Source organism: Giraffa tippelskirchi, chromosome 3 (genome assembly GCF_054371585.1).
Source record: "Giraffa tippelskirchi isolate mGirTip1 chromosome 3, T2T-mGirTip1v1.2.pri, whole genome shotgun sequence".
Taxonomy (NCBI): domain Eukaryota; kingdom Metazoa; phylum Chordata; class Mammalia; order Artiodactyla; family Giraffidae; genus Giraffa; species Giraffa tippelskirchi.
The window spans coordinates 16,862,256-16,875,121 of NC_137277.1; the positions used below are offsets into that span (position 1 = coordinate 16,862,256).

The 12,866-nt window shown below is 45.8% G+C and overlaps 1 protein-coding gene and 1 pseudogene across 5 annotated transcripts in view; one reads left to right on the forward strand and one right to left on the reverse strand.

Moving 5' to 3' along the window:
* Window positions 1-12,452, reverse strand: part of TBCD (tubulin folding cofactor D) — a 142,975-nt gene extending 130,523 nt beyond the window's left edge. For 2 of the 4 annotated variants that reach the window (XM_081576861.1, XM_081576862.1), the window contains exons 1-5: window positions 12,111-12,452; window positions 10,825-10,875; window positions 2,957-3,054; window positions 1,892-1,993; window positions 985-1,131 (exon numbers count right to left, since the gene is read on the reverse strand). In XM_081576861.1, the coding sequence (XP_081432987.1) occupies window positions 985-1,131; window positions 1,892-1,993; window positions 2,957-3,054; window positions 10,825-10,875; window positions 12,111-12,318 (606 nt within the window). In that variant the 5' untranslated portion in view covers window positions 12,319-12,452. Of the gene's footprint in view, window positions 1-984; window positions 1,132-1,891; window positions 1,994-2,956; window positions 3,055-10,824; window positions 10,876-12,074 lie in introns of all 4 variants that reach the window. The other 2 variants (XM_081576859.1, XM_081576860.1) reach the window with 1 other exon arrangement.
* Window positions 7,162-8,213, forward strand: LOC145541170 (small ubiquitin-related modifier 2 pseudogene; annotated as a pseudogene). Its single transcript, XR_014078839.1, has one exon. The product of XR_014078839.1 is annotated as a small ubiquitin-related modifier 2 pseudogene (transcript).
* Window positions 12,453-12,866: the final 414 nt, after the last annotated feature.

Sequence of the window (12,866 nt, forward strand, 5' to 3'; positions counted from 1 at the left end):
TGCAGAGCAGGCACCCAGAGCCGCTTAGTTTAAGTGTGGCAGGCGAGATCGAAGAGGGACCCTGCTCCTGCCCACCAGTGCCCACGCCCTGTGTAATCCCTCCCACGTGGGCTGGACACGATGACTTGCTTCTAACCAAGAGAATTTGGCAGAAGGTAGGATGTCACTTCCACGATGAGGTTGCTACTGACCCTGCCCCTTGCTGGTTTTCACCGAGTTAAGCCGCCATTGTTGGGGGAAGGGGGCGCTGCATGGCAAACAGCCAGCAAAGCACTGAAGCCCTCAGCCAACACCCTCAAGATCTGACTTCTGCCAACAACCATGACAGGTTGGAAGTGGACCTGTCCTAGGCGAGCTCAGCCCGCAGCCTGGGGAGACCTTGAAAGAGAGGGCCCAGCAAAGCCACAGCCAGATTTCCTGATTCACAGAAACTGTGAGATGATGAACGTGTGCTGTGTTAAGTCATTCAAGTTCAGGGTAATATTTTCCATAGTAGAATATACAAAAACCTGTATCTACACACACAATGCATGCATCAGGAGAACCTTGAAGAAAAAAAAAATACAAGTGTTATCTCTCAACACTAGTAGTTGAAAAGTTCACTTTAATATTTTTCCTGCTTTTTTTTACTTTCTGATTTTCCTATGATAATCATGTATTATACGTAGTGCTAAAAATTAAAAACTAGATTTTAAATGGGCCTTTAATTTCTCTTATCACTGCCCCCGAAACCCCTTTTATGCTATCATCAGAGTATCTGTATTATCTACAGAGATGTGATTTGCTGAAATAATTCATCCTGATCCCTATAAGAATTACCAGTTTCATGTTAAGTTATGAAATGGAATCCCACCTTACTAAAAGAGAATAACAACAGCTGAAGAAATATCCAAGTGTCACAAGTGTACCTAATTAAGTCCCAGCGGCAGGATGGCATGAGAAAGGACACTGGTCAGCGGCTCATTACCACAGGGCCACACTCACCTCCGCTACCTGGAGGATACGGTCCATGGTGGACGCTCGCTCTTGCCCAGGCTGAGAGAGGAGGTTTCCGTCGAGGCGGGAAAAATCAAACGGGATCAGGCAGGTCACAGAGAGCCATAGAAGCAGCATGTAGCGGGTCTCCCAGGTCTACGGGGCCAAGACAAAGCGACATGATTCCTGTGTAGAGGGCATCCACACGGTCCCACTGCCCCTCCCGCTCAGCGCCCACCCAGGACTCCAAACACCGGGGCTTCAGAGCCAGGCTGCAAGCACAACACTCTACCACACGACCTCTGGCACATAGCCTGGCTGCTACCTCGGCAGGTAAGAGAAACAGCAAAACGAACAAACAAAGATATTAACACGTCAGTGTAACAGCTTCTTATCCCTGGCACCCTCAGCATGCCATCAGCATTTCAAGAAAAATGGAAAACAGAGTAAAAGATAAAAAAACAGAAGACTTAAGAGTAAAGCAAAAAATTCTCAACTTCTTGTCACAGAGGAGTCAACAAAACAAGATTCCGCTTTGGCTCCAGACTCCCTATCGGAGGCATGAGAAACAGAGGAGAGCAGGCCACATACACAGCAAGACAATCTCCTGAGCTTGAAGTTACAACCCATGTGCCCTTCTGAATGAGTCCTGCGCCCAAGCGCACTCCGCACCCACACAACTGCAAAGCTGGCCATCGGCAGCCACCTGGGAGCCTGAACTGTGGGAACATTCCCACTGCTTCCCAACTGAGGAGGGTCACTCTGTGCTCAGACCACTGGCACACACCATGTGGCTTATGCTGAACACCTGCTCACTTTCTGTGTTTTAGTATGTGCCTGGCAGAGTACCCACATGACCAGCCTCATAGAAACCAAGGAATCAGCGGGGGGGTGGGGGGAGGAAAGGGACACTTACTTCATGGTCTTTAGGATTCTGATTTGTAAACATGTCTAAAACAGGCTGCACATCAGCCACTTCGTGTGGAAATAAACGAAGAAATGTTTTATATCCTCGAACCTATCAAATAAAAAGATACTGAATTATATAACTAGAAAATACAGAAAGTAGCAAGATTACTTCTCTATTATCAAAAATCACCACCTATGCCACCCAATGATCAAAGACAATTACATATTACAGTGATACAACTTAGTAAGACTAAACAATAAGAAAGCCACCTTTACTTCTTAAATCATTTCAGAAATGTGTTCTGTCCCAATTTGACCAACCGATCTTGGCCCATCAGAAATGCAGGTATGTTACAAACTAACAAGTTTTGCTTCTACCTTGATTATGAGGAATAAGTCCTGGAGAACTCAAAAGGTCCCAAATTCATTAAGGCTTCCGTGAAACGCAGCGCTACACCTTCAGGAGACCCTGCACTCAACCAACCCAGGGCAAGGAGTGTGCACGCAGGCCTCTCCCCACCACACGGCAGGCCCCACAGAGGCAAAGCCCAGCTGAGAGGGCTGAGTCTCTCCCGTGGTAGGTCTACAGGCCGGCACACACACCTCCTGGGAGCCTGTAAGAATGTAGACTATCAGGCCTCATCCCAGACCCACTTAACTCGGAATCTGCATCCTACGAGACCCCCAGAAAGCCATCTGCACATTTACGGCTGAGAAGCGTTTCTGTTTCCAAGTTTGTTCGCTTTCTCCTCCTAGGAAACTTTTCTCAGTTACTTACATATATATACATGTATGTATGTGTACATATATCCTCTCCCTCCCTTTCTGGTTAGCTGATGCCTGATCCATTCAAGAGCAAGACACTGAAAACAATGCTGAAAAGCGTTGTTGCAGCCAAAAGACCCCTGGGTCGCTAACATCTGATCCCCAGCACATGGTAAAAAAGAGCAACAATGAAACCCACAACTTTTGTGTGAGAACCATCTTTCCTGATAACATTTTGGAAAGTACCTCTGGACCAAGTATATCAAGAAAGTGTTTTGTCAGCTATAATGTGCTATCTAAATATTACCTTGGAGATGATGTAAAGAAATTTAAAAGCCAGATGTACAAGGTCTGCCGGAGATGTCTTATCTTGTACAAATTCCAACAACAAGTTCAGCATCCATTCTAGGGAAAAACAAATGTAAAATATTTGCTATTAAATTAAATATTAACATGACACTAAAACAAAATGCCCAAAGAAAAAAAGAGCTACTTAGAAATATCAGCGTAGTTTAATATTAGTAAATCTCTATAATCCAATTATCAACAGAGCAAAAGAAAAAGTTTCACCTTCAGTTTCTAAAAGGGGATTAGAGTTAATATAACATTCATTCCTGCTTTTAAAATGTAGGGAAAATATTTTTTATTATTACTCTGTCTCAAATCAATATCTAATACCATGCTTTACAGAAGATACCTCTACAACTACTATGTTCAGAACAATCTGGTTCTAAACAACATAATAAGACAGACAAAAAGGATTAAAAGGATTTCCACTTCCAGTTATAAAGGAATAATTGATATGGAACTACCTTACTACCAACAACAATTAGACAACCCAACAATTGTACTGGGTTGGCCAAAAAGTTCCTTTGATTTTCAAGTAAAAATAAGACATATTTTTCATTTTCACCAAGGATTTTATTGAATAACATATTCACCATTTTGTTCCACTACATTTTGCCATGTTTCAGGCCACTTCATACTTCCATCTTCCCAAAACTCTTTATCTTTTTGAGCAAAGAACTGTTCCAGGTGCCTTTTACAGCCTTCCAGGGAATTGAAATCTTTTCCATCAGGAGAATTTTGTAAAGACCTTTGAAACAAACAGAAATCCAAAGGTGCAATGTTGAGGCTTCCCTGGTGGCTCAGCAGTAAAGAATCTGACTGCCAATGCAAGAGACACAGGTTCCATCTCTGATCCAGGAAGATCCCACAATCCACGGAGCAGCTAAGCCCGTACGCCACAACTACTGAGCCTGTGCTCTCAAGCCAAGATCCACAACTACTGAAGCCCGTGGGCCCTAGAGCCCATGCTCCACAACAACAGAAGCCACTGCAATGAGAAGCCCACACACCGCAACTAGAGAAAAGCTGCGCAGCAACAAAGACTCACCACAAGTCAAAACTAAATTTTTTTTCCAAAAAAAGGTGCAGTGTCTCTTGAATATGGTGGATGCATTAGAACATCCCAGCCAAGCTATAATGGTTTTTGCCAGATCGTGAAAGAAACATGCAACCTTGTGTTATCCTGATGGAAGATTATGTGTTTTCTGCTAACTAATTCCAGATGCTTTTCATCCAATGCTGCTTTCAGTAGGTCTAACTGGGAGCAGTACTCATTAGAATTAATTGTTTGGTTTTCCAGAAGAAGTTCATTAAGAGAGGACTCCCTTCCAATCCCACCATAAATACAGCATCACCTCCTTTGGATGAAGACCAGCCTTTAATGTGGTTCATTCAGTTCATTTGCCCCATAATCTCTTTTGTTCCACACTACTGTACAGCATCCACTTCACTGCCTGTCATAATGTTTTTAAAAACAGAACAATTTCATTACGTTTCAGCAGAGTATCACATGCAGAAATATGGTCAAGAAAAAGTTTTTTTGCAACTTACATGGAACCCAAACAAAACAATAACATATCCAAGCTGGTGCAAATGATTTTTTTTTAACATTGTAGATTATTGAATGATATAAGAAAATAAGTGCAAATGATTTTCAACGCTTGATTTGGATATTTTGAGTATGCCAGCTATCACCCACATGGTATAACGTTGATTGTTCTCAATGTCTCAATTTGATTGCTATCAACTTCAACTGGTCTACCTGACCATGGAGCGCCGTCCAGTGAGAAATCTCCAGCATGAGACTTCGCAAACCATTTCTAACAGATCAGTCACAGCCCCTTCTCCATACACTGCCCAAACCTGTTTTTTTTCCACCATGTGCCTTTCTTGAAATAATAAAGCATAATATGCCAAAAACGTTGCTTTTCTTCTTCCATCTTCATTATTAAAATGGCTATATAAAAACACCAATTTTGATAAAATTTTTTTTAAATGCATGCTGATATGACAGCTGTCACAATATAATCTAACAAAACTGTTTCAAATGAAGTTAAAGATAACTAAGCACTACTAGAGACAACTTATGGAAAAAACCAAACAAACTTTTTGGCCAACTCAGTATTTTCAGGCAGTAGGACAACGCCTTGTAACCAACCAACCGGACTCTACAGCTGCCCAGCCCGTCCACTAGAAAATAATTTTTAGAACCCAATGCAGAGAAGGGGGACTCAAGCAGAGCAGAGGCTGCTTTAGCTGAAATTTGCAGGGCAACATGCCAGAAGAAGCTAAGCAGAAAACGAGCTCTGGAAGTCTGAAAGGTCCCCTCAAACCTTTGGCTGAATCTTCACATGCACAGTGGTTAGAGTCCACTAGGCTGGGTAAGAACTGCCAGGAAGCTCTAAGGCATACAGGGCTGACATTCAAACTCCATCGGGCCAGAGTACAGAGTCCTTGTTGAACACCCAGAGCAACCAGCAGACATTCCAGAAAATTCTTTACTTGGTAGTAAGACTAAATTAGAAAAAAACTAGAGAAAAAGCTATATCTGCCCTAACAAAACTTAAAAAGGATTGAAAGGATATACATGATACGCAATTAACTAAACTGATGGCCAAACTTCACTCTTTAAAGACAAAAACCTTAAAACCACCCAACATAAAAATCACAATGTCAATCAGCCACTCAAAAGTTACTAGACACATCATAAACAAGGACAAAATAATGCCATTTGCTGAAATACGGATGGACCTAGAGATTGTCATACTGAGTGAAGTCAGAGAAACAGAAATATATGATATCCCTTCTATGCAGAATACAAAAAGAAATGATACAAATAAAATTATTTACAAAACAGAAACAGACTCCCAGACTTAGAGAAGGAACTTACTGTTACCAGGGAGGGAAGGGGAAGGGATAGTTAAGGAGCTTGAGATATACACATGTACATGCTGCCATACTTAAGATGGATAACCAGGACTTTCCTGGTGGCCCAGTGGTTAAGAATCTGCCTTGCTATGCAGGGGACGTGGGTTAAGACCTAAGGGGCTATGACTAAGATGGATAACCAAAAGGAACCTACTGTAGGAACACAGGGAACTCTGTTCAGTGTTATGTGGCAGCCTGGGTGGGAGGGGAGTTTGGGGGAGAATGGATACATTTTATATATATGGCTGCCTTGCCCTGCTGTGCACCTGAAACCATCACAATGTTGTTAATTGGCTATACCCCCAAAGTTTTAAAAATAATGACCTTCCATAGGTATTATGAGATTATTGTGATGATTAAACTGAATCATTAAAAATCATTTAGAACAAGGTAAATACATTAAAAGCAAATGAGTATGAATGGACAATTTACAAAGGGGAAAAATACTGTGCAAATGTAATAATAAATGTTAAAAAAAAAATTCGTCCTCACTAGGAAACAACAAAATGCAAAATAAAAGCACATGATGCCTTTACCCGCTTTAATAGATAACTTTATGTTGGTAAAGATTTCAAATATTCAAATCTCATCTTGGCAATGATATATACTGTTGATGAAAACGTAAGTTGAATTTGAAGTTAAGTATCAAAAGCCCAAACTGACTGATCAAACCAGTTAATGCTAAAGGAAATCAACCCTGAACATTCATTAGAAGGACTGATGTTGAAGCTCCAATACTTTGGCCACCTGGTGCAAAGAGCTGACTCACTGGAAAAGATCCTGATGCTGGGAAAGACTGAGGGTAGGAGGAGAAGGGGGCAAAAGGGATGAGATGGTTGGATGACATCACTGACTCAACGGACATGAGCCTAAGCAAACTCCACGAGACAGTGAAGGACAGGGAAGCCTGGTACGCTCCCATGCTTCAGTCCATGGGGGTCGCAAAGAGTCGGATGGGGCTGAACAGCAACAACAACAAATCAAAAGCGCAGCACTTCCACTTCCTGAAACTAAATTGTGCAGAGGTGCCTTAAAGATGTTTAGGCTACTTGGAAGACTACAAAACTGGACAAAACAGGAGTCCACACACATTTGCTTCCTTTCTCCTAAGAGCCAGTAAAATGAAAGCATAGCTGAACAAAACGGCAAGTCCTGACCAATGGCAAGAATGAGGAGAGAGCAGATGTAAAGACTTCTGGGAAAAAGCCAGCTCCAAATTAAACAGGCAGAGCGCGCGCCCTCTCCCTCCTCCACCGCTGCCGCCTCCTTCTTCTGCCGCTCCTGGTGCTGCTTGCGTGCTCCTTCCATGCGGACCTGGTACCTCTTTTGTGAAGTGGCAGCTGAGGAAACTCAGGCGCTCGCCATGGCGGATGAAAAGCCCAAGGAAGAAAAAAAAAAAAAAAAAGAAAAGCCCAAGGAAGGAGTCAAGACTGAGAACAACGATCATATTAATTTGAAGGTGGCGGGGCAGGATGGTTCTGTGGTGCAGTTTAAGATTAAGAGGCATGCACCACTTAGTAAACTGATGAAAGCCTATTGTGAACGAAAGGGTTTGTCAATGAGGCAGATCAGATTCCGATTTGACCGGCAGCCAATCAATGAAACAGACACACCTGCACATTTGGAGATGGAAGATGAAGATACAATTGATGTATTCCAGCAGCAGACAGGAGGTGTCTACTAAAAAGGGAACCTGCTACTTGACTCCAGAATTCTATTCCTCCAGACCAAGAAGACATTCTCAATTAGGAAACCACAATTTGGTTCCACCACATCCTGACTACTACAGTATAGTTTCTCTATTCTTTCATTTTCCCCTTCCCCATTCCTTTATTGTACATAAAGTAACTGGTGTATGTGCACAAGCATATTGCATTTTTTTTTTTTAACTAAATGGCCAATGGTATGTTTTGATCGACATCAAATGGAGATGGGATGGGGAAAAATACTGATTCTGTGAAAATACTCCCTTTTCTCCATTAGTGGCATGCTCATCAGCTCTTATCTTTATATTCCAGGAAGTTATTTTGCTCTCACTGTTTAACAAAAAAAGAACAACATAAAAACCCTTGCATACCTTGTTCGATTGGAGAATTTTAATGTTTTTCATTTATCATTGTAAAACCAAGGACAATTTTATAACTTTTTTGTATGTAGCTGTTACATGTAGGGCAATCTGTCTTTAAGTAGGGATAAATTACTCTAAAAGAAATGAATCCTAGATAGTTTTCCCTTCAAGTCAAGCGTCTTGTTGTTTAAATAAACTTCTTGTTTAAAAAAAAAAAAAACACAAATTAAACAGGCAGAGAAGCCCACTTTATAGATGCCCACATGCAGAACCAAGGAGAGCCCAAACTTAGGAGGCACAGTGCAGGCCAACGTGGGGAAGGGTCTGCCACCACTGCAGCCCCAGACTCACTCCACTGGAACCAAGCTCCGAGCCAACACTTAGGTAAACAAAGGGCTCTCCAGAGGAGACAGGAGTGCCCTACCTAGATAAAGGCCTTCGTTCTGGCATCTGGAAGATCCTCTATGTGATAGAGAATTCTTGACCAACTCAAAGTCAGATGACAGATTTTAAGAGAAAATCTGTCCGTCAACTCATCATACTACCCCACAAGGAGCTGCCTATCAGAATCCGGTTCAGGAAAAGCCCAGATGAAAATGCTCCAACTTACAAAACAGAAGCAGAGGAGCCCTTGTCTGCATCCATTCAGTCTGAAACAGCAAGACGAAAAGATCAAATTACAAGGAAAAGCTGACCCCAGAGGAAAAAGGAGAACCTGGGGACCAGTAGAGAGCAGCCAGGACTTGGCTCAGAGAGACTCAGACAGCACAGCCCTTACCATGAACAGAGACTAGGAAAGCCGATGACTCCAGTGGTCCCCTGAGCAATACCCCCTCCAAACTCCAGTAAATCAACAAAGAGAAACAAATCCACAGGAAAAAGTAGAAGAAACAGTAGCCAAGAGACTTCAGACAGCAAGCTGTAACTGAGCCACCCAGGGAAAGCACAGCAGCAGCTCCTGTGCCACAGCATGAGGCCAGAGGCCTGAGGTGCCAGGGACAGCCCAGGACAGAATGGAGATGGGGCTGAAAACAGGAGGAGTGGTCCAAGGTCTCCAGACCACAGCCCTGTGCCAACCCAGGCAGAAGACTAAAGGCTTACTCGAGAGTGGAGAATATAATCGCCACTGGCCACATCTGGTTTTTTTAAACTTAAATCAAATTTTAAAATTCAAAGAAGAAAACAAAAAATAAGATGAAATAAGATAAAATTCAGTTCCTCAGACACATGAGCCATATTTCAAGTGCTGTACCTAGTGGTGACATGTACCTAGTGGTGACCTTACCAGACAGACAGCACAGATCTAGAACATTCCATCATCACACAAAGCTCTCCTGGATGGAGGTAACCCAAAGACAATAGGCTGAAGGGCTTAGAGCTGGAAGCCAGCCTCGGTGCCTAACTCAAAAGGGAATTCTGGATTAGGAAGCCCACTACAGGACCCTCCCCATGGGGCCGAGGAACACAGCAGCCGGGCATGTGCTCCCCAGGGAGGAAAACCTGACCAGTAAGACAACTGTGAAATACACCCAACCAAGGACAAGCACTCTTAGAAAGTAAAAATGACTGTCAAAGTAATTCAAGAACATCCAAATAATTCAAGAACATCTTCTATGTGCAAAAACAAAGATCTGAAAGTAGAACTATAAAGGAAAAAGCTTAGGGACCCACAGGATCACTCCTGGAAATTCAATACCCAGTTCACAGGCACACCAGAAAAAGGCAGAGCAGAGAAGCGATCAAAAACACACCGGAAGCAAAGACCTCTATACCAAAAGATGCAAGTCTTTAGCGTAAAATTGTCCAGCTAAAAGCCTAACATGAGAATGGAATTGTGGACACAGAGGGGGAAGGGGAGGGTGGGACAAATTTAGACAGGAGCACTGACATATATATATTACCATGCGTAAAACAGATAGCTAGTGGGATGCTGCTGTATAATACAGGGAACCCAGCCTGGCGCTCTGTGATGACCTAGAGAGGTGGGATGGGGAGAGGCAAGGTGAGACGGAGGCTCAAGAGGGAAGGGATATATGCATATACTTATGGCTAATTCATGTTGGTGTACAGCAGAAACTAACACAACTTTATGAATTATCCTCCAATTTTTAAAAAATGTAATAAAAACACTTAAGAAAACAAAAAAAAGGCCAAGAGTGAGTCATACCCTCCTAAAATATCAAGCTCTAGAAACTTTCCAAGGCAAAAAAAGGCTCCTAAGAAAGAAACTCAGACATGGACTTGGCATAACTGGATGACAGACTATGGACCCATGCACTCCATCCCCACTCAGCCAAACAGGCATGAAATGTATTTATTCTGCCCAAGATAGCTGAGAGTTCAGAAAGCTTACCTTCCACAAAACCTGCTGGTTACTTAAAAAAGAAAAATCAACACACACAGCGCCAGCCCACTTTTTAAAAGGCACCTGTGTGCACGCTGAGACTAACTGTTGGTGCCTCTCTGGTGATCTAAGATCTCCATAGCCCCGTGGGCAGGTAGCACTGATGATCCCATATCACAGGTGAGGAAACTCTGACATAGAGCAGCTCAGCAGCAGAGCTGGGATATAAATCCAGGCGGTCCAGCCCCAGGGCTGGTGACCCTAACCACCACCCCATGTTTCCCCCAACGTAAGTTACTATCACTACCTTCCTCCTTCCCAAGTTCACTTCCAGCAGGTGTTACTACTGTTGGCCCCACTAACAAGAACAACCTGGGCAGTTTATCCTGATAGTCTCAGCTGGTGCGCATGCACACACACACATGTTCCAAGGCCTTTGTGATTATCTGTAAATGATCAAAATCAAAACCTCAGCTTCTATTCTTACCTAGGTGTGGGTCCAACAGGTGAGGCTGCTCCTGATATTTGTCCATTATTACTAAAAAGAAAAACAACGTGAGACTTAACATAAGCCCTGGAAACCCTCAAGTTTCCCCATGCAGACTTTCCAGGCAGCTCCCAAGAGCACAGGACAGCTGGAGTGAGCCCCCCACCCACCCGCCTCCTCAGGGTCACACTACCCCAGCCTCTGCTCTCCGTTTGCTCACCTTCCTCTCAGGTCCTCGCTTCTTCCTTCCTTCACTGCCTGCTGAGAGCCAAGCTGAGTTCTCCCCTTCATTAAGACACACACCTTCCACACCTTCCATTCTCCCTCTGCCACACACATCAAGCCATGCGCCCTCCTAGCCCCCTCATACTATAGCCTTCTTAATCCCAGGCAGCCTGATTTCTACTCCTACCAGCAGCTAGAACCGTTCCTATCAGATCCCACGCCCATCTGGCCTATGGCAGTTCTCATGAGCGACACACCTCCACATCTGACCACTCCCCATGAACGGGAAAGCCAGCTTTCACTGCTCCCTGGATTTCCACCTCACCTTCAGGACAGTTCTGTGCCCTAGTTATTTTCAGTGCTAACCCAAGCAGACACCCAGAGAAACGGGCACAATCAAGCAACTAGCCCAAATGGCAGAGCGGGATTCGAACCCAGAGAGGAGTTGCTCAAGCGAGTGCCCTTTCCACTCAGCCGGCCACACTGCCCTTCCTGAAGTTAAGAATTCTCATCACAAACCCACGAAGGCAAAATCATGTAGAAATTTCTATAGCTAGAAAGGTCCCCAAGGACGGTTTTACTGAATCACAAAACCCTACATAGTTACCTAACCACGGGATCTTAAGGAATCGTTTGTAAGTTATCCGTTATAGACAACGGCAAGCGTCTATCTAAACCTGGAGAACCTAGTCTGACTAAGCATCTTGCGCTGCCCGGAGCAGCGCTAGTGCGCTGGGCTGCACGCACGGTCTTGGCAGAGCCACGGGCGCCGAGGAGAAGGCTCTGGGTGGGGGCCCCAGCCCGTTCCTGCCTGTTGGGCCTCTCCTGCTCCCACTGCCCCGTTCACACAGCTGTCTCGGAGGAACTGCGCTTTGCAGTGGTCCCAGGACAGGGTGGGGACAAGGACTTGGAAATGACCCACCCAGGGGAGCTCCACCATCCCTACTCGTGACGGTGGAGGCCCACTGCCCTCCACCTCTTAGGCACACCCGTGTCTGGGGCCGCAGGAAAGGCGACGTACACACCCTGCACGCTGCCCCCCTCCTCCGACCCGTGCGCACCCCGAAATCGCTCCAGGGCGCCCTCCCGGGCCGAGCGGTCAGCGAGCACCGCCGGTAGGCGGCCGAGCAGCTCCCGCGTCTCCGCGCTCTCGCCGAACGACTCGAGGGCGGCGCCGCAGGCCAGAGCCGCGTCCTCCGCCGCATCTTCCACCGAGTCCTCCGCCGGGTCCTCAGCGGCGCCCGCGGCCGGCTCCTCACTCAGGGCCATCTTCGGCAGCCAGACTACGCCCGCGCGCAGGGTGCGGGCCGTGGGACTCGGGGCGTGGGACGCTGGGCACGCGGCGCTGGGCACGGGACGCTCCAGACGCCTGAGGCTGAGAAGGCGGCAATAACGCCAGCCCCACCCCCACGAACTCCGACCTTGCACGCCGGCCCCCGCTACGGAACGCGCTGGCCACCAAAAGAGTGCGCGCGGAGGCCGTGCCGAACCCGGGTTGGGCTGGGCCCAGGGGACAGGGGCGGGGCGGAGGCGGAACACAAGACTCCGGGCCGGCCGTGCCTCCTTCCCCGCGCACGCGCGCTGAGTTTCCTCGTGACCGCCGACAGGTGTCGGGAATCTTTCTACAATACAAAGCAGCCCACAGGTGCGCAGGCTGCAGTGGGAGATACGCACTTAACAGAGAAGGGTTGGCTGGGCGATCGTAACGCCCCGAAATAATTGGTGATGTGAGCGGCTCGGTCTTCAGAGACCCACACTTGGGTGGCCGCGAGGCCCGGCAGCCCCGCCCTTCCATGGTGACACCTCAACCTTGACAC